The sequence below is a fragment of the Molothrus ater genome, chromosome 14 (genome assembly GCF_012460135.2).
Source record: "Molothrus ater isolate BHLD 08-10-18 breed brown headed cowbird chromosome 14, BPBGC_Mater_1.1, whole genome shotgun sequence".
Taxonomy (NCBI): domain Eukaryota; kingdom Metazoa; phylum Chordata; class Aves; order Passeriformes; family Icteridae; genus Molothrus; species Molothrus ater.
Window position 1 is genome coordinate 8,332,615 of NC_050491.2, and position 20,211 is coordinate 8,352,825.

The window sequence follows — 20,211 nt, forward strand, 5'->3', positions numbered from 1 at the left end:
GTGCCTGCAGGAGCTGGCAGCAAACTCCATGTGGTACTGGGCACATGCAGCTGCTCCCTGTGCTGTTACTGCTGCTGCTGCCCTTCCCTCCATCCCCTTCCCTTTATCCTCCCTTGCTCCCCCCTCTCGGGCTATTACCTGTGCAAGAGAGAGAAGCAGCCTTGGTTGCAGTGAGGCTCTGCATGTGCCAAGCCACTGCTTCCAGCTGAAGAGAAAGTAAGTGCTAATCTAACAAAAATACAAACAAGTCCCTTTGTTTTGAACTCTAAACAGACTTTTAGGAATGAAAAATATAGGAAAGAAACATTCAACCAGGGCAAGTGTACAAGTACTTCATTATAATTTAAATATGAAGCATGTCCAGCTAGTCTGAGTTAACTAGTTATTCCATTCCTGTAACAAAGATACAACTAGATTTCAGTGTATGCTTTTCTGGCAGTAGTCTCAGAGCTTCAGGCTACTCAGTAATTTGTTTCAAGCTTTAGATTTTGCATTGTCATATCCAACACAAGTTCTAAACACAGAGTGTATCAGAGTATTTGCACACTAACCAGCACTCAGTGTTGGAACAGGATGAAATTTGCCTGTGGCCCTTGTGTAAGGTTATTTCGTTGAGGAGGACAGCATATTATACAAGCTACAGGGTGCTGACCAGATTTTTAGGGAACATGAATTAGTATTTCATTTGGCTTTGTAATCACAGTTGTGCTTTTCTTTGTTCTTGTCCCCTCAGTGAAATTAGAAAGATTTGAAATACCCATCAAGGTGCGGCTGAGCCCTGAGCCGTGGACCCCCGAGACTGGGCTGGTGACAGATGCTTTCAAGCTGAAAAGGAAAGAACTGAAAAACCATTACCTCAACGACATTGAAAGAATGTATGGAGGCAAATAAACAGCTCAGCTGACCTGGCAGCTGTGCAGGTGGCTCCTTCTCATGCCTCAGTTTTGGATGTCTGTGTGCGCTGTAGATATCACACATTCAAAAAATACACCAAATGGACAACTGTTTCTATAGCTGCTATCAAGTAAAACAGAATATCTTAGACTCCAAATTGTTAATTGTTAGCAGATTAGACACTGATGGTCTTCATAGAGTTTTGTGTGATCATCTCCAGTTTTGAGACAGACATCATTATGTGAAGCAGTGTGACCAGGTAATTGTAGTGTTTCTCTAGCATATTCAGACTGCTTACAACTTCTCTTTAACTCTTGCTGAAGTCTGGCTTATATTTCAAAGAGGAAAAAATAATGTAATTGTGATGACTCTTCTGTCATAATAAAACACTTGTAATAAGATATTTCCCTCTAGCAAGGAGGGAAAAGGAGTATCCAGTGTCTACCATTCTCTACTTAAAAACAAAACCAAGACAACAGCAGTAGTCAAGAACTTGCTAGAGATCACTAATACCACACTGCTTGAAATGGATGGATTCTTCTGCACATCAATATCTTGAATATTTACAGTGCCTACAAAAGAATAGACAGTACACTTTCTGAAATAAAGGTGAACTGAAAAGCTTTCTAAAAACAAGTTATAAGAAATTTCACTCAAGAACATTGAATTAACTATTTCAACTTCCAACTCACCAAACAGGTTTTTAATTGCCACTGCATTTTAATTCAAGCAGAGCTTTCCACTGGACACAGAGTTTAAAAGAAAAAAAGATTTGCACAGCTCTGGGGGTGCTGATGAGAAATCAGTGCCTGAATGCAGAACTTGCATCTGGACTGGCAAACAGCTGAAACTGATGGGCAGTGGTCTCTAAACAGATTTGAAACTCAGTTTTTAAAAGAGTTTTGGTGGGTTTTTTGAGATGTGGTTGATGTTTTTAAGGCAATGATTCTCTAGCCCTTCACATACACGTGAGTACTGGTTACCTGGGTGTAACTTAGAGGATCAGGTTTTAATGCCTGCATTCCTTTATGGAAGGTATTTCCATCCTCTTTTAACTGTGGCAAGCACGATAAGGCCACCAGACACCAACAGGAGTTTCCCTGTCTAGTCTTGTTTTACTTACAGAAAAGCAGTCTCTGGCCAGGGAATCTTTGTTTCTTGGAAACTTGTAAAAAGGGACAAATCACTCTATGGAAATTCATTATAAAAATGTTCTCTTATTAACTGGAAGTCACAGATGTGAAGAAGGAGGAAGATGTAATTTAAATTTAATAATAGTTCATCATTTTGTGTGCCGAATCCTGTACTGTGTCTTCTTTTGAATTGTTACTGAGCTCCTGCCTCCCTGTCACCTCTTCACACTTGAACCATAAGTGCTGTAAAAAGTGCAGGCTCTTGATACTGTTCTACTTTGCACTTTCTTAATAGTTTTATATATGTTGCTTACATTTTGTACAGCTGTGGCCCTCAACTGCTCTATATTGCAAATGCATTTGAAAGTATTTATAGATTTCTATTCATAACACTTGTGTTGTGTATATGATGGTTAAAAAAACTATTTGGTATTGTCACTGTACAGAAAGTAAAAGATTTTGTACATTGCTTCTCTTGAATACAAGAGCTTGCAATTTCAAGACAAGTTTTTCTTTTTCTGCATGTATATGTATTTTTATTTTCCAGTTAAAATAGACTTTAGCAAAAATAAACAATGCCTCTACACTCCTCAAGTAAAGCATCCCGCTCCTGGGGACCAACTTCAAACTTCACCATGCATAATTTTCTCTGGCTAGTGCAGAATACTGCCTGCTGACCTTCCAAGAACCCCAAGGGGAAAGAGAGAAAGAAAATCTGGTATATAAAGGTGATGGTATCCAGTTGTGCTTGGAACTACAAGAGTCACTAAAGGAAATAGCTTTTCTAAAATATTTTTTTTTAAGATATACACAGTTGTTTTTTGACAACAGGGAATATATCCTATAGCAGTAGCAACTTTTAAAATTACTTGGTCCTGGAGCCATGGTACCAATTTTTCCATGTTTTAAAACTGGTCTCTATTCAGTAGCCTTTAGTCAGCTATAAGCATCACAAAAGTGAAATACATGTAAGAAAGATACTTACACTTTAGTCTGGCAGCAGGTTCTAAGACTATTTTTTTTTAAGCCATGAATGTATTTATATGAAATGTATTTTATCTTCTGTGTCTTGGTTGACTGAGGATTGCTATTTTCAAAATATATGTACACACATAACACAATGTTAACATGTCAAAAGTGGAATACAACTTAAATGGTTCAACAAGTTTGTGTTTTTGAAGATCTTTGTATTGTTCCTGTTCTGTGCCTCACATTCTGTCTAAAACTGAGTCTGCCTTACAAAGCAGCAGCAGTGAGTCCATACTTCAGGTAATGAAAACCAAGCCTCCAGCAGGCCTGGTTTTTCTTGTAAGGAATGAACCAGAAGTGGATGTGCTGCAAAAGACAATTTGCTACATCATCAGCTTTTCAAGCACCTTTGGGGGGAGGATTACATGAGGCTGCCTTCAAATATGGGGATTGTTTGCAAATACCTTGCAGTTGGGCAAGAACTGTATCCTTCATTTTAATGAATTCTAAAGCCTTTTTGTGACAGAGCTTGTGGAGAAGAAACAGAATAAGCAAGAATGTTTAATTTTTGCCATTAAAAAGAAGGAACTAGGATGCAGATGAAGAGATAGTAAATAACTTCAAAATCATTATGTGATAGTTACAGATGCTGTTTATCTTGTGCTGGGCTGAAAGGACATACACCATGGGACTGAAATGTGAGGGAGAGGTTCATGTATTGCTGAGGGTTCCACAATGATCAAAGTTCTTCAGAAAGCAGGTTAAGGATTTTAAATCATCCTTGTAAGACTGAAGAAACAAGTTCAAAGAGCAACAAAATGCAGTTTGGGCATATGTGGTGTAAGATTGTATTTAGGCTCTCTACCTCCAAAGCCATGGTCTGTCTGGAGAAAGCCAGAGTGTAACTACCACAGCAGGGCACTGGGAAGCTTCAGCTGTGAAGGGAGATCAGAGTTGTTTGGCTGGCCTGAGGAATGGCATGTGCCACCAGATGATTAACCTGCAGCTCCATGCACAAGGCACAAAGGGCTGGCCCCAGGGAAAGAGAAGGAACAGGGTCTAAGTTTGCACAGTGAAATGGATAATTTGCATTTTAAAAGAAACATGGGATTTTAACCAATTCCTTACTAAATACTGAACTAGTTGCCCAAGATCTGCCACTGAAAGTCTTCAGAGCCTCAATGACAGTTCAGCAAAGCCTCTGAGGAGCAGCCTTGGCACAGACCCATTGGTGGGGCTGGCAGGGACCTGCACATGACACAACAGGAATGCTGCCTGTAACAGGCAGATGTCATTACATGGCCTGAAAGGGGGGAAAAAAGTGTAAACAGGGAGAGGAAGGAGCTACTCCCTCAGGAGCAGGTGAGGTGGTGTTTAACCACCCCATGCAGTCACAGTGCCCTTGCCAACACTCAGAGCATAACCTGCAGGGCACTGCCTGCCAGCTCCCCCAGCACAAACTGCAATTCCCAGCACACTGGCAGGCTATAAAAGGAACAGAACACAGTTCACAATGTGGGTCACTCATTTTCACTAGCAAAAAAAAAAAAAAAGACCGTATCTACCACATCTCAGAACAATAATTTCAAATAACTGTTGTATTCTAACAATAGTGTTGTTCTGCAATTACATGCAAAACAAGGAATAAATTCTCAATTCTCATTATGTATATGGTTTTGTTAGGGTTTTTGTTTGTTTGTTTGTACCTTGGCTTTGTTTGGTTTCAGTTATTTTTGTCTGTGGTGAGGTTTCTTTTCAGTCATACTGAGCCTACCCCATGGCTAAGCTCTATTTACATGACAGTAAAGCAATTTCCTTTTTGAACGGTGAAATTTACACTCTCAAAGATTAAAAATAATAAATCTGGTGGGTTTTTTGCATAAGATGGTATAAAGGTAATCTACAAAATGCAATCAGCAAAACTTACAGTCACTGGCTACATGGAACTGCAAACAACGCACAGAGTGAAAGTCTTTGTGAACTTAGCTGGATTAATAAAACACATTTCCAGTTAACTCAGTGCTATTAGTGATTGCTTTATGATAGGAGTGCATCAGCCATGCAGGACCAGGGCTGACTATATTAAATATACATTTATACTCAGCCTGTCATTTTCACATAATTTAATTTTAATGAGTTCTGACAGAAATGGGGTAATATTTGCACTATTGCTTTGCTGCTGGGTGCTGTAATAGGTTGAATCTTGCTACACTTTTATTGGGGAGAGACCCATTTTGAAGAAAATGAAACCATTCTAGATTGATAAAGTGTTCTAATGAAGCTGATTATCACAGATAATTTATCCAAAATTGTCTTTGGTTGGAAGCATGTAGCCTTGACATTAGACCAGTGCTAATTAATTTGGGCAAACAGAGCTCTGGCCACACTGTCTGATCCTCACAGACTTCACCTGTACTTTTAAAGCAAAAAATAACTAGAACACCAAAACAAAAAATGAAACCAAAAATACACCACAAACAGTTGAATTTTCCCCTTGTTCTCCCATTTTGAAACACCAATAAGCTGGTGAATGATGAACATTCCCAGAACTGCCAGAGGTCACTACATGTTTGTCCCACCTGCTTATTTCTGCATTTATCCTCACGTGTCCAAGTACAGAAGTTTGCCCATCACCTCTGTGTCATCCCTGTTATTTCTGAGCATCCAGACCCTGAGCAGGAATGCCCATCTCTCCAAGACATGACCTCCTATCAATTTAAATGCTAAAACAAGAAGGTGTCATTCAGGCTTTACTTTTTTAAAACACAGAAAAGACACTTCAATTTCAATCAGTTCTGGAGTACTTCTAACAGGTAAATTGAAATCATTACTTCAGTTCACATGGTGTTCCAGCCCTAGGAGTTCTTTCTAGGGTTTTTTATTGTTTTAAACAACAAACTCAAATGTTTCCCTCCAGATATAAATCAGCCTATTACTTATTGTGCTCCCCAGGGAGTGAGCATGAAGAATGGATCACTGTTCTCTATAGGTACCTGCCCTACTTTACTTTCTGCCTTTTAAATTGCAGCAAACACAATCTCTCCCAGTGAGCCCATTTCTATGGCTCAAGGTCATTAAACCAGGGCCCCTCTGCCCCCACATTCAAAACAAAACACCAGCCTCACCCCCCTACAGAGCTTATTGAAATTACTTCCCAAAGCCTTTACCTGCATCCCAGAACCTGCCTGCTTCTCATGTAATGGGACAGCTCTCACCTTGGGACTTCTTTTTTTTTTTGTGTTGCTACAGAAACATCCCATTTACTAGCATTCCTTCTGAAGCAACTTTAAAAGAGAAGCATTATGGAAAATCAACCAATATTTTTTCAATCCTTAACTCAGTATTGCACATTTGCCTAATGCAGTTTATATAGAAAAGCCCAAGTCAATACTATGGCATTTTGCCTTTTCAGCTGGGTACTCATTCTGGTCTGCTGTTAAAATACATCTTTTCCTCCAAAAACAATGAGAGGAAGATGGAATGATCACAATGATCAGCCCCAGCCATCTTCTGGAAACGAGCAAAGAAACTGCACAAGATAAAAACTACTCTAAATGCTGGCAAGGTTGTCAATCTCTAACACGTGCAACTGCCACACTCACCTCTATAAATAATGACAACTGAAATTAGAGTTACCAGATAAACAACCTGGGAGCAGGGAAAAATTCAAGACCCTCAGAGCAGTCATAGGATTACAAAAAACCCTTAACTATGGACAGAGACCTTTGCAAGGGGGAAAAAGTATGAAGAAAACTCACCTGCCTGTGGCCTCAGGACCCTCTCCAGTCCAGCCAGACTGGGAACCACCCAGAACTCACCTGGTAACATTCAGTTGTTCCCAGGCCTTTCTGATTAAGGAGACGAGCCTCTGTAGCTGATTACCAATTTAATGGCCCCAATTAATTCTTCCCTGGGCATCAGACCAGCCCAGCTGTTGCTGCTCAAGCTCCAATTCCCCAGCACTGATCCCTCCAAACTTCCTCCCTTTTCTCTGCTGTGTGCCCTCAACAGCAAAGCTGCTCTGGGAGCCTGCCCAGGGCCTTGGCTGTTGACCTTGCTCTTGTTTTTCAGCTGGGTGCTGGATGATGTTCTCCTGCAGGAGAGGTTTGGATTGGGCATTAGGAAGAAATTCATCACTGAGAGGGTGGTGAGGCCCTGGCACAGGCTGTGGATGTCCCATCCCTGCAGTGCTCAAGGCCAGGTTGGATGGAGCTTGGAGCAATCTTGTCTAGTGGAAGGTGTCCCTGCTCACTGCAAGGGGCTGGAAGATGAGCTTTAAGGTCCCTTCCAACCCAAACCATTCTGTGATTCTGTGACTACAACCACCTCCTTCCTGCCTTTATTTTGGCAGACCTGCATTTTCCTTGGTTGGAAAAACCACAAGGATGCAAACCCACTGGGTTTTGGGACCTGAAACAGGCTTCAAGAAGACAAAAATCAGCCACTGCAATCCAACACAATTTTGTCATCACCAGAATATTCTAAGGCACTTCTGTTACTGATGCAGGGCAAAATGGTCACTTAGAGCCTGTAGTCCATTCAGTCACAAAGTGTAGCAAATAGATTTATTTATATTATTAAACCCAGTCTTCTGAAGGAGTAAGCCCAGCAATCAATGTCCTACCTTTCTGCAGTTAGGAACAAAAAAGAAAAGCTCACTTTTCTAGGAAGACTTTAATGTTCTTCTCTTCAGCCCAGTGGCAATTTTGAAAAAGCAGTTTTTGGATCCACTTTCAACATATCTACAAAAACATCTTCTGGTCTGAGCTGATTTATTTTTCCCAGCACTCATAAATCTTTACACTGCATCAGCTGTCACAGCCTTGCTCAGGATCATTACCAAAAGTAACTGCCTGCAAAGCCTCACTGAAATCTATACCCTCAAATACAGCAAGAACTTTCCAGTATATTTGGTAGTTTCCAGAATACATTTCTAGAACATCAATTTCCATGCAACTGTTGACCTTGCACGAGCATCCTCATCTTTGCAGCGTCAGCATTTAAAAGCTGCTGTGTACACTGAGCAAGTGTGCCTCAGTAATTTAATGTTCTAAACAGCAAAATAGTGAATAAATCACTGGAATTATCACAAAAAGCATTTCTCCTTTCAGAGTTTCATTTCTTCTTAAGAGAAACAGTAGAAGCACAACATGTTCTCAGTGAAAATATTTGCAACCCAAGGATCTGGCTCAAATTTTGTTTGACTTCGTCCAGGCATGTGTTGGAGAACAGTCTAAACTTTAGTAAATCTTAGAGGGATATGTTAATTTGACATAGTTACTTTGGGCAGCTCAACATTTACTGCCTGAGAGTGCTTCTGGCAAGGCACTTGCCATAGGGATATTCCAGACACATTTTACCCTGGCAGAGCTGCCAGCCTGTTTTGCAGTGCCCCAGCACCACTCAGCAACAATCAGAACTCAGACCTACAACACAAGTAGTAAAGATAAGGAAGCCACAAATTATTTCTTGTACTTTTAATATCATAAGAACAAGCTATGAAAATTTCTAGTAATAATAATAATAATAATAAAAGAAAAAAAAGGTAGAGTAACCTGTAGGTTTGGGGTTTTTTTGGTGCTTTTTTTTTTCTTGTTTGTTTTTTTGTTTGGTTGTTTCTTTCAGTTTTGAAAATTAATCTTACAAGAGGTCTCAAACAATTTCAAAAACTTACAAAATATATTCAAGTGTGGAAAGTTATTTTACTGATAAAACAGCATTTCTTTATAATGTGCTTTTCTCCAGACAGGTTAAGGAAGCACAGGCATATCAGAACAAACCATTCATACCATCAGTACAAATCCCTTTTCTCCAACATAGGCATTTGAAATCAATTGAACTGTAGTATGCCAAACAAACAAAGCAACAGAAAAGCAGTGACTGCTATAGACAATACAGGGAACATACAAAAAGATCTCTCAAGTCTTCAGTTGCTACAATTTCTTAGTGGAAGTGCTTAGCTCTTCAGCTGGCTTTGTTTCACTGACTGGTTGTACAGGAATAATTTGGTCTCGAACAAAAAAATGGAAGCATTAACTCCAGTTCAGTGTTTGGAGCACAAACATATTCATTTTATAGATGCCCACTGAAAATTTTGGGTATTGCAGTAGAGTCAGCAATGGTCATACAAAACCAGCTGGATGGGTTTGTACAGAATTAAATGAAAGCATTTTTTGTGTTTTCTGCTAATTTCAGCACAGAATATTAACAAGCAGCACAGAGCTAGCAACAAAGAGATTTTTTTGTTTGTGCCATTAGTTACTCCATTGTAAAACCACCACTTAACTGTAATAGCTACAATCTCACTTGGTATAATAAATAAAAATATTTTGCAAACCAGCATTTTTAGTTATAAGAGCAAGAACTAATTATAGTAGTACTGAATCACCCAAGTGATCCTCACTGAAGATGATGGAAATAGGCAGGAGTAACTGGCACCTCTCCCTGGCCTGAAGCAATTGTGTTCCAGTGAATCTCCCTAAAAAAGCCCTGGGTATGCAAACCAAGTCCTACTCTCCTACTCCATCTACAATCTTACTAAGTAGGAGTTTTAACTGGCTTTGTCCAGCTAGGCCAGTTAGTTATCTTCCTCAGTCATGTTCCAGGTAGTGGTGGGGTTTTTTGTTTGGTCAGTTTTTTTTCAATATTAATTGCAAAAGTCAATTTTAAAAGCAGCTTGCATTTAAATAGCATGAAAATAATTGAGAATAACCTCTGATTGACTGAAACATTGCCTCATATATTTTGAATCTCCCAGTCTGCCTAGAAAAAGCTTAAAAATTATTATACAAATTCAAACTTGGATAAAAATATCCAATAAGTATTTATTCACAGCACAAGCTTATCAGGTACTGATAAGTGTGTGTTCTGGTGACCGCCTTCAAAGTCCAACAAGCCAATGCCACAGCTGCACCCATTGCTGCATTTTAAAAGGCAAAACCTGTTTTGTGTATGCAAAGCAGATCTGTAACACCACTTACACAATCAACAGCAAGTTAAACAGCCAGTAGAATACACCACGCCAGTGTCACAGCTCAACAATGCTGTACCAGTTACAGGCATGCTCAGGTTATGTTTTCTTTTCAATCTTCTAGAGGAAATACAAATATATGAACATCACATATTCTCTTAAGAACAAACAGTAATTAAATAGAATGATCCTTTCTTCACTACATACAGAAATAACAATGTATTTACAATATTTACAGTTTTCAAAAATTCTGTTCTTCCACTATTCTGCAGGAATTCAAATTCTTCAGCCTGAAAAATAGGTACACAATAGTTCTGATCATAAACAGCCTCTGAACAGAGACAGGGTTACTACTTCTAACTTACTGGTGTACAGACTAGAGGGCCTGAAAAGGAAATAAAGCCACTCATTTCAGCTAAATATCCCATTGTTTGTGGGATTACATGGCAAACTGCAGATGCTTTATGTTTTGCCCAAGTGAGATATTGCTCATTTTCACAGTTTTCTCCATTTAAGTCACTGAACAAGTGAGCTGCAGTTGTAACTGCTTTCAGACTGCTGCTGTCATTTAAACAGGTTTTGATGAGAGTTACAAGCTTGCCTCCTGTACTTTCAGCTACAAGCAAGGGTATGCTCAGGGATACAGCTACAGCTATACAGCTACATTTTGGGTTTGCTTTTTCTTTAACTCAGCTTAAAACAGAAACACACCAGTTTAAAACAAAGCTGCTGATACTCAGATTTGCCCTGAAGTTCCAAAGGTGGATACTCTTAACTTACAGTCTTGGAAAGTGTTTCAAAGCAGCTGGAAGCTTTAAACTACAAATTTTAAGCAAAACACACAAAACCCCCAGAGAATCAATAATTAAAGGCAATTTTAAAAAAGAACATGAAAAAATACAGTAAAAATCTGCATGAGAGGAAGATAGTGTTAGTGGTGCAGAGCTGCTGTTCTCGATTGAAAATAATGCAAGCACCTGTTCTGAGTAACAGTACTGATGAGAAAAATTGAAGGCTTCACAGTAATGCACACTTTCAGTGCCACTTTTTAACTACAATGTTTCTTGAAAAGACAGTAAGGATTCAAAACTTGCAGACTTAATATGAGAAAAATAATCCAAACCTCAAAGCAACAGAATGCAGAACTAAAGCCAACAGAAAACAGGTATGTGACCTATTTCTAGGCCATGGTAAGACTTCAAAAGAAAAATAATCAGTTTGAAGTCCTTCACGTGCATGTGAAGAGTTATTGGCACAGGAGCTCCGAATCATTCAGCATGCCCTACATATGAATCCATGGAATTAACAACCAAAGTCTGGGAAGCTCAGACTGAAAGGAAACCCAAAGATTTATGGTCCTTTGGCATCAGAGAAGGTAAACATTACCTTTCCAATGGATTGAGAGATTACAAACTTAGGAGCTTTATTTGCTCCTTTCACTAACAGTAGAAACCATAGCAATCCTTCCCAGCCTCTCACAACTGGGAGTAGGGAGCTTTCAAAATTACATCTTCATGCCACAAGCATCTTCTTCAAAAGAGAGAAGATGATACTGTAAAAACAGATCTTTTCAAGTTGAAAAAAATTACGTTTGGTCAGAATTGTATATGAATAGGATTCTGTGTTCAAACAGAACGGTTTGAGCACTCAGCAGTGGCAGCACAGCTGCATGTAAGGCATTTTAGGAATGATTCGAATACAGCTCACTGCCTTCAGCACTTGACTAAATTCAACTAACACGAGCAACCTCTCACATTTTATTACTACAGCTGTGGTCACTGGAATCAACCCCGAAACATCTGCAGCCCGTCCGTAACATCAGATGCAACACAAAGAGCGCGCGCATTCCCTGTGGGAACAGCTGCCTGCACAGTGGAGTGGTGGTGCCAGAGGGGAGAGGTCACTGCCCATGCCAGCCCTGCTAACTGGCCCAGTCCTGGAAGCGGAAGCAGTCCCCGGCGATCTTCCACACGGTGTTGGTGGGGGTGGCCTGTGCTGTCAGCAGGAAGTTCTGATTGAAGTAGCGCTGCTTATCCCCATCAAATTTGACAGTCCCACTTGTCACCACGAGGACTGTTGTCTGGCCTTGAGTAGCTTGCTCTTCACAAGGAGGTATGAAATGATGAAGAAAACAACTCAAACAAAGACTAGCAGGTAAAGAGGCAGGAAATGCACACAGAAGCTTGGTTCAAGTGTGGTTACACTGCGCCAGGCTAACGGCTGGGTACAGGCAGGGAAGTGCAGCTCTGGTGCAGCGTTTCTACACAGACAGCGGTGCGTTCACCAACACGGCTCGGCAATGGCTTTGCCACTTTCATCTCCTGCTCTTCATTTAGAGCACTGACAAACACCTCCATTTGTGCTTAGAGTGAGCTCTCATTACTTGAGATATACACACATAGAGATATTTAGCAACTTGCATATACTTTTCCCACCCGGTTATTAGAAATTATATCTTTTTCACAGCAGAGCAAAGCAAGTGTGTTTGACCACAGGCTTTTCCCTTACTTATATTCCCAAAATGTCCATTAGAAGCCATTTATTAACTTCTCAATTATGTAAGCCTTTCTTTAGGAGTTGTTAATCAGAAATCTAAAGAACTTAAAACCTATTCTAGATGTAAAGAAACCAAAGTACATACAGGTTAATAACCATTTGTTCACATGATACTGCAGGTCAGTACAAGAGGCTACCATAGGGGTCTCCCAAGCACAACATAACCTGGTAAGCCAGACTATTTCCATACATAAAAATAGATCACATCTGAATATGATCTAAACAAAAAAAGTCCTTAAAATATTTTCGCAGACATGAAAAAAAGTGTATAATTGCTGCATCTCTTGATTTGTGCTTTATTTAAGCACAACTTGACATTTCAACCCTTGGTATTTTCTCTAAACTTATTCCAAAGGAATTATTAAGCCCTATAATAATTGCTCACTTTCAATAGTTAAAAAGAATGAAAAATAACTAAATAAATTATAATACAACCTTACCGTGAACAGGCTGGCAGTCCAACACATTAACCTGGAATTCACTTGATGGCAACATTTCAAAAAACTTATTTAGTTCTTCTTGCCCAGACACTGCATTTCCATTCCAAACTAATGTTGCTTTGTCCAAATACAGTCTGGTTAAAGCCTGAGTGATTATGAAAATAGACATTTAGGGAAAATATGTAAACATATAATGGACAACATACAAAACTTACACTGTGAATTACCGATTTCTTCTGTTAGTCTGACAAATAAAATGCCTTCCTGAAACAGTAGCTCCTTTTAACAACCACTGCTCCTAACCAAGAATTAAAACTAACACATTTTCCTTTATGAGTAGCACAGTGACTCATATCTCAAATATTGATAACATCCCTTTAACAAAGGTAATGACAGAACTGAAGTGGTTGCTAACAAAAGGACAGTGCTACCTTTCCACAGTTAAGTTTATCACTGATTTTCTTTTTTTTTTTCTTCTGAGAGGGAAAGTGTCCACACAACACAGTTTAGGTCAGGAAATTATAATTTCAGGTTAAAAAAAAAAAAGTGAACAAGAGCAGGAACAAGTGAAACTTGAAAAGCACAGCAGCATACCAGAACTTCCCAAATGTTTCATAAGCTGTCAGAGCTGAGTAACTGCCCAACTCTCCTTCAAGGTGTTGACATACCCCTGTCCAACCCACTCATGTGTGCAGTAACATGGGACTGCTGGTACTTTCACACATTGAATTGCAACTACAGTACATTTAAAATTCCAAAGATTGGTCTCCAAGGCTCTCGTGGTGAATACATTTGTCACATGGTACCACATCAGTGTGCTCCAGGAAGACCTGCAGAGCCAAGTACAGCTGTACTGCTTCAGCTTCAGGCACTCAGAAAAACCCCAGAACCAAAAGTGGTAACTGCTAATGAAAGATATTTGGGGAAATAAAAAAGCTAAGTCCTGTCCTCAAGGGAAAATAAAGCAAGTTCTGCTGCCCTGTACTGACCAAATCCTGCACCTGCAGGACACAGCTGCACACCAACTGAACGAGGGCCATGAGAAGTCCAAGGCACTGCTGAAGAGCCCCTTTTACAGCAAGGCTGCACAGGAGAACAAAATGCTCTGCAGGGAGCCTGAGGAGCAGCTGCCCTGCTCTGCTCTGCCACAGCCAGTGCAGTACATGGTCACCATGCTCAGGTGCTTTCTGTGCAATGACAGAAATGCAAACAAAAAGTGCCAGGACAGTTTTAATTATCGTCAAAACAGCTACATACCCTTCTCCTCTTGTCCATTGTCTCATAGTAAATGTTGACAAACTCATCTGCAGCTCTACAAGCTTGATCCACATAGGTTTTGAAATCCTGGAGGGAAGAAATCAGATCAAATTTCTTTAGTTATGCAATCCAATGATTGATTCAATTTCTCCTGCAAGTTTGACTTTGACTTCAAATAACGTTGAATTTATTCTAAGCTCCTTTTCTACTTGCAGAAGTACCAGCTGTTAGGCAGGTGACAGTTTCAGCATTAGTTTTGAATGCTGATATAGTTACTGTATTTACATTGCAAATATTTACATTGGAAAACGGGCTACAGCTGGCTGCAGGTAGTGTGGCCACACAATTATTCAAGGAAAACAATTGTTGCTGTGATGGCTGTTCTGAAATAAAGTTAAAAAACAAGATTTATTCAGGTACTTGAGAATTAGCAAGAACCCCATCACACTGCCATCCCAGTCTCATTTTTAACATACCTTTATCTATAGAAATATAAAGTATAGTAAGAAAGAGAACACCAACATCTGATTGTATTCCTTGTAGAAGGGATCAGTGCTGTATCCACAGGTGAAACCCAAACACTTCTCCTCACCCCTCATCATTTTCCTCACACCTCTCACTTGCATTCATCCCCAGGTAACAGCCTTTGTAGTCCCACCACTGTACTGTGATCTCACTGGGTTATTGGCTCAGTTTGTGCATCTGTTTGCCTCTCAATCTTTTACAGACCCTGAACTGGGACATCCTGGAAAGCAGATCCTGAATTTCCTGTCCATACATTCATAAATCTGCATTTGATTCTCTTATAAATTGTTTAAAATGCTATTATTTATCACTGTCCTATTTCAGTATTATACTCTCAGTATCTGCAACTCGATCAGTGCTGAGCAATTTCACTGCTTGTATTTCCTTGGCTGCTTTTACTGAATATTCTCCAGAACCACCAGGAATCCCTCCAGTATTAACACAAGAAAACTCCAATCTGAAAAGAAGCCAAGGCCTATCAAATAATCCCCGTTTATCCAACAAAGCCAAGCATGTTTCTGTGCACTATCTTTTCTCACCCCCTGCATGAACACAAACTGCTCTTCACCTCCCTACCGTGCCCAGCAGCTCCCAAACTCACAGGCCACTGCCAGTCCCAGGAGTGCCCAGAGAGCCTCGGGAGTGTCAGAGCTGTCCCCGGGAGCAGTGACTGCAGCTCTGGGCAGTGACAGCAGGGCCTGGGAGCCCCCAGCAGCTCCCCCTGCCCAGCCTGCCCCAAACCCTCCCCTGCAGCTCCCCACACACGCAGTGGCTGTAAGAGGGCACTGCAGGGGTGCCAGAGTCTAGAACCAGCTCTTGGGGTACCTGCAAGAGAAGTCTAACAGGAAATCAGCTGTCGGTTTTGCAAGTTTTACAGCCATAACCAACAAAGTTTTAAACTCTGTGAACAGTTCAGGCTGGAATAAACTTCTGGAGGTCATCTGGTCCTAGTCCCTTTTCAAAGCAGAGCTGACCCCAAAGGTTGATCACTTTCCGGGCTATATCTGACAGCCGAGTCCTCTGTCCTGTCTCCTGCCACGTTTGGACATCTCCGAGCATGGAGACGGTCACACTTCCTTCGGGTTCCAACGTCCAAATACCTCACCCAGAAACCCTCCTTCCAAGCTTTTAACAGGAAAGCCATAATTGAAAAAACCAACCAACCAACCAACCAGCCCCAAAATCAACTTCTCCAAGACTCTGGCGCCAACTCCAAGCAGTTTCCAACGCACCCGGCCGCTGCCGAGGGCCTCACCGAGCTCCTCTCTGCCCTGAGGCCCCTGTAGGAACACGCTGAGGCCGCCCCGCACGGGCCCCGCGCTGTCCCGGACCCTCGGGAGGCCGGAGCGGCCCCTGCCCGCAGCCCGTGCTGAGGCGCTGCCGCCCTGCCCTGCCCGTTCCGTGTCTCACGGAGCCGGGACGCTCCCGGCGGCCTCCCCGCGCTCCCACGCCCGCCCTGTCGCCCGCAGCATCCTCCCGAGGCGGACATCCCGCGCTCCCCGGCCCCGGGCCGCGGTTCCCGGCGGTTCCCGGCCCGGCCCGGACTCACCACGGACGCGGCCATGGGGCGGCGAGGCGGGAGGGCGCCGGAAGTGCTCTGCTCCGCCGCTTCCGGCCGCGCGTCCCTCGCCCAAAGCGTTCCGCCGCGGGGCCCTGCCGAGCGTTCCGCCGAGCGAGCGTTCCCTCCACCATGGACATTCCCGAGCTTTCACTGCAGGGCTGGAAATGGCCCGGAGAGCTGGAACCGGGAAAGGAATCGAAATTGTAATCACCATTAAACAGCGAATAGTGTTATGTATTCCTCTATTTGTGTGAAGTAATTCTTAGAAATGACTGCTTTAGAGCTTCAGTCAAATTTACTCAAAACACCTAAAAATATCTTTACTGAAGGATGTATCAAGATTATAGAAATGCATTCAGCCATCTAGGTTAGGCCATATTTTCTTCTGTTTACAGCCATTGATTAAAATAAATTAACATTCATAACAAAGCACTGAATAATTTCAGAATCACAGACAAACTGCATAGATTTTATTGTCAATTATTTGATTCAGTGGGCAAGGAATGCCCACTGAATGAAAATGGAATTCAGTCTCCAATAAGGTGAAGAGCTCACGTTTTCCCACAGAACCCTCATGTGACAATGATGCACTTTTGCATTAAGGCCCATGCAGAAATGAACACAGGCTGCATCTCAGCCGGGCCATTTTTCAAATGAACCTTGCTCTGTGTCACAGCAAACTCTGACATTTGGGGCATGAGCTCAGTAATGAACTGTCTCCTAAAACAAGGGAAGCAACTGACACTGGGCAATTCCAGACAGACTCTGATTAATGGGATTCTTGTGAAACTGGATCATGACTCAGTGTTTGAGGGTTTTGCCTGAGCAAGAGCTCAATGAAAACTCAGAGATTTGATCTGTTGATTTTAATGAGAACTGGGAGTAGGTCTCATGTTTGACTTACAGGATGGATAAAAAATTAATGCTAAAGCTTTTTAATGCTAAAGGATTTACTAAACTGCAGTGGACTTAAGAAAGCCTATTTTGGCCAGTTCCCAGCAAAAAAGGAGGACCTGGGCAGAACCTGTGCTTGTTAGAGTCCCATGGGGACTCTCAACTGTGGCCACTCCACCTCAAATTTCTGCCATACCAGAACTGGAGGAATGCAATGACTCTTATGCTGGTAAATGCCTCCCTTGTTTTTTAAAGAAAAACAGGACTTGGTATATATTGTACTGGGAATTGTATCCAATGGGATATGCTGAGATAAGTACAAATAACTGTTCCATTTTACTCCATTCAAAGCAGTCCCAAGTGGAGATAAATTTTCAGAACAGGTCAGTTCAAAGTGTCACCACATTTGCTTGTTAAAGAAATTTTAAAATCCTCTTCATTTCATTAGGTAATGATGCATTATTTGACTTCTTGAGAAAATCTGACCATATGTATGTAAAACATATGGCCAGGTAAATATATTTGTGGGGTTTTTTTCCTCTAATATCTTCCCCATTTCAAAAAAGAGACATCCTTTGAGACTAGGCATTAAAGTAAATTTTCATTAATTTTCTTTTCTTAAATGAATAATTATGGAATCAGCTACAGATGGAGCACTAACTGCTCCACATGCTAGATGTAACAGAATTTCTATGCAGAGTTCACTTGGATGAGAGAGGCCTGCAGGGCTGGAACTGGAGTTTCTGTGCTCTCTGAAATTGTCAGCTCAGCTCAGCTTGTAGCATATTCTGAGCTCAGTTTGGGTTGAGCTCAGGCCTGAATGCTGGGCCCTGGCAGGTAGCCCACAACAATTAAAACTGCTTTGTGGGAGCTCTTAACATCAATCAAATGCTAAGTAATATTTCTCCAGGCCGAATGTACCCGTGACCTTTTAAGGAATCATTTTCCAGTGAAGAACAATTTACTTCCAGCTGGAAGTAAAGAGTTTTGTCATTTGCTTTTGTTTACAAATGGGAGAGTTAGGAGAATCCTGTATGATCACTGAATACATGCTTGCAGATGTTTTGCTTCTATTCCTGAATACAGCAAATTATTCAGCCTTGTCTGAGCCTCTGGCCTGTGGTTCTGTGCTCAGCTGATCTGGCACAGCAGCTCTGCAGCAGGGAAAGCAGCACAGCTTTCTTTTGGACTGTCCCTGCTCTCTGTGCTATTACAGTGGTACCCAATGTTCCCTAAAACATCAGTAACCCAATAGCCAACTGTGAGCAAAAAGGGCAAAACCCACTAACTCTAGTGGAAGCCAGACCTGGCCTTTGGTTTGTTTACTTCGGCTAAATAAGGAATAAACAAAATTTCTTCAAAATGTACCTTTAGCCTCTACATCAGTTCCACAGCCCCAGTGCTCAAGCTCCAGTTTTAGGAAATATCTTGGCCAAATGTCAAACAATTCCATCAGCTCTTTGAAGGCAAATATTAGACAGAGATTGCATCTGAAATAATGACCCAAGCACCATTCAAGTAACCTACTTGGCTAAAAGGTGATGCACAAATCAATAGTTTGCAACAGAGGCATGTGTTTCAGATCAAACTAATCAATAAGCATCAGAGTAATTTCAAATTACAGACAAATACAGACAAAGTTAAAATTCAAGCAGTTTAGATACCAAATGTATTGCAACTTAGAAGAGCTCTTTTAGGCAGGATATTCCCCAGGTAGAATTTCAACATATCATTGATTTTATTGAACTATTTTGTCTCTTTTCTAAAATAAAAACAATTACTGTCATTTTGAGAGAACTCACAAAACAGGTGCAAGTTCCCCTGTTGGTCCTTGGCCAGCTAATAACTGAAACTGTGCACTGGATTTCCCCTGAGCACAGCAATTGGAATAGATCTGACTATTGGGAATTTTTCTGTTTGCTTTTCACAACCACTTTTCTCCTCCTTTACCTTCTAATCTTGTACATATGTAATGAGATGGAACAACAGGAGACCCAGCTCAGAGCCCAGAGGATAAATTTTAGCATCAGAGGGCTTGCTGCTATTTTCTACCTACCATAAGAAAAGTTTCTTGTTCACAAGCCTTTTAGCAGGAAGGGCTGTCAGGGAATGAAAAGGAGCTGTACAAAATGAGCTGATTCTCACCTCTCTTTTGCTTTATACTATGAACATACCTCCAATCAAATTTACTGAACAAAGTCCTAGCATTTCCAGTGGATTGTCTTGGTTCCATGGAATCATTGGCACATTTCTGCCTGTGGCTGCAATAACCACATTTGCTCTCTGGCAGCATTAATAACTCAATTTCTACAATTTGTGGGCAGAAGATAAACCTTTTCCAGACAGATAATCCCAGTATATTACACACGTTTCTTTGCATGTGCATTCTTTACATTTGAAGGCACCCCCCACACTGCTTCCTCTGAGGTTGTCAGAGTAGATGTGGGACAGCCATGGGGATCCCAGAGCTCCCACATGTCCCCAAAGGATGCCTGCAGTGACAAAACTGTGAGTCTGTCATCTTTGCTAGTAAAGACTTGCATGAAGGGCACCACTGCCTCTTCTTTTTCCTGAATATTCTCAGCCCTCAGCTAGATCAAAAGTAAAATATAAGATATGATTGTGAACACTCTCATTTCTCCAATCATTTTAAGGAATATCCATTAAAATAGTGATGTTTGGTCCCAAAGATGAAAAGAAAGGCTGAAGAGCAACCCCAGACACAAGTTTCCTTTTTACCTTTACTCTTTTACAGGTTCTATTTATTTACAGAGACCCAAAGCTAGGTCAGTGTCTAATCTCACGTGCCTAATCTATTTTTCTTTGACAAGTTACAGCCTTTGGAATGGATTGTTTATAATGGTCCTGCAGCATTTGTACTGCATTTACCAAACACTCAGTGGGATGAACTCCCATTCCCACTGCAGTTATTAATAACAAACTCTGCATTGCTGCAGTGTAAGTACTGACACACCAAAGAACACTAAATGTGATTAGTAACTCCCATGATTG

At 41.2% G+C, this 20,211-nt stretch overlaps 2 protein-coding genes across 3 annotated transcripts in view; one reads left to right on the top strand and one right to left on the bottom strand.

Moving 5' to 3' along the window:
* The window catches only part of ACSL4 (acyl-CoA synthetase long chain family member 4), a 37,219-nt gene extending 34,029 nt beyond the window's left edge, over positions 1–3,190 (top strand). For both annotated transcript variants that reach the window (XM_036401876.2, XM_036401878.2), the window contains one exon: positions 734–3,190. In XM_036401876.2, coding sequence (XP_036257769.1) covers positions 734–891 — 158 coding nt within the window. In that variant the 3' untranslated portion in view covers positions 892–3,190. The remainder of the gene's footprint in view (positions 1–733) is intronic.
* A 5,268-nt stretch (positions 3,191–8,458) lies between these two features.
* On the bottom strand, positions 8,459–16,347 carry NXT2 (nuclear transport factor 2 like export factor 2). Its single transcript, XM_036402225.1, has 4 exons — positions 16,294–16,347; positions 14,220–14,306; positions 12,963–13,107; positions 8,459–12,066 (listed from the first exon to the last, which is right to left on the bottom strand). Exons 1-4 carry the CDS (start codon positions 16,306–16,308, stop codon positions 11,888–11,890), a joined length of 426 nt encoding a protein of 141 aa, XP_036258118.1. The 5' UTR covers positions 16,309–16,347; the 3' UTR covers positions 8,459–11,887.
* Between the last annotated feature and the right edge of the window lie 3,864 nt (positions 16,348–20,211).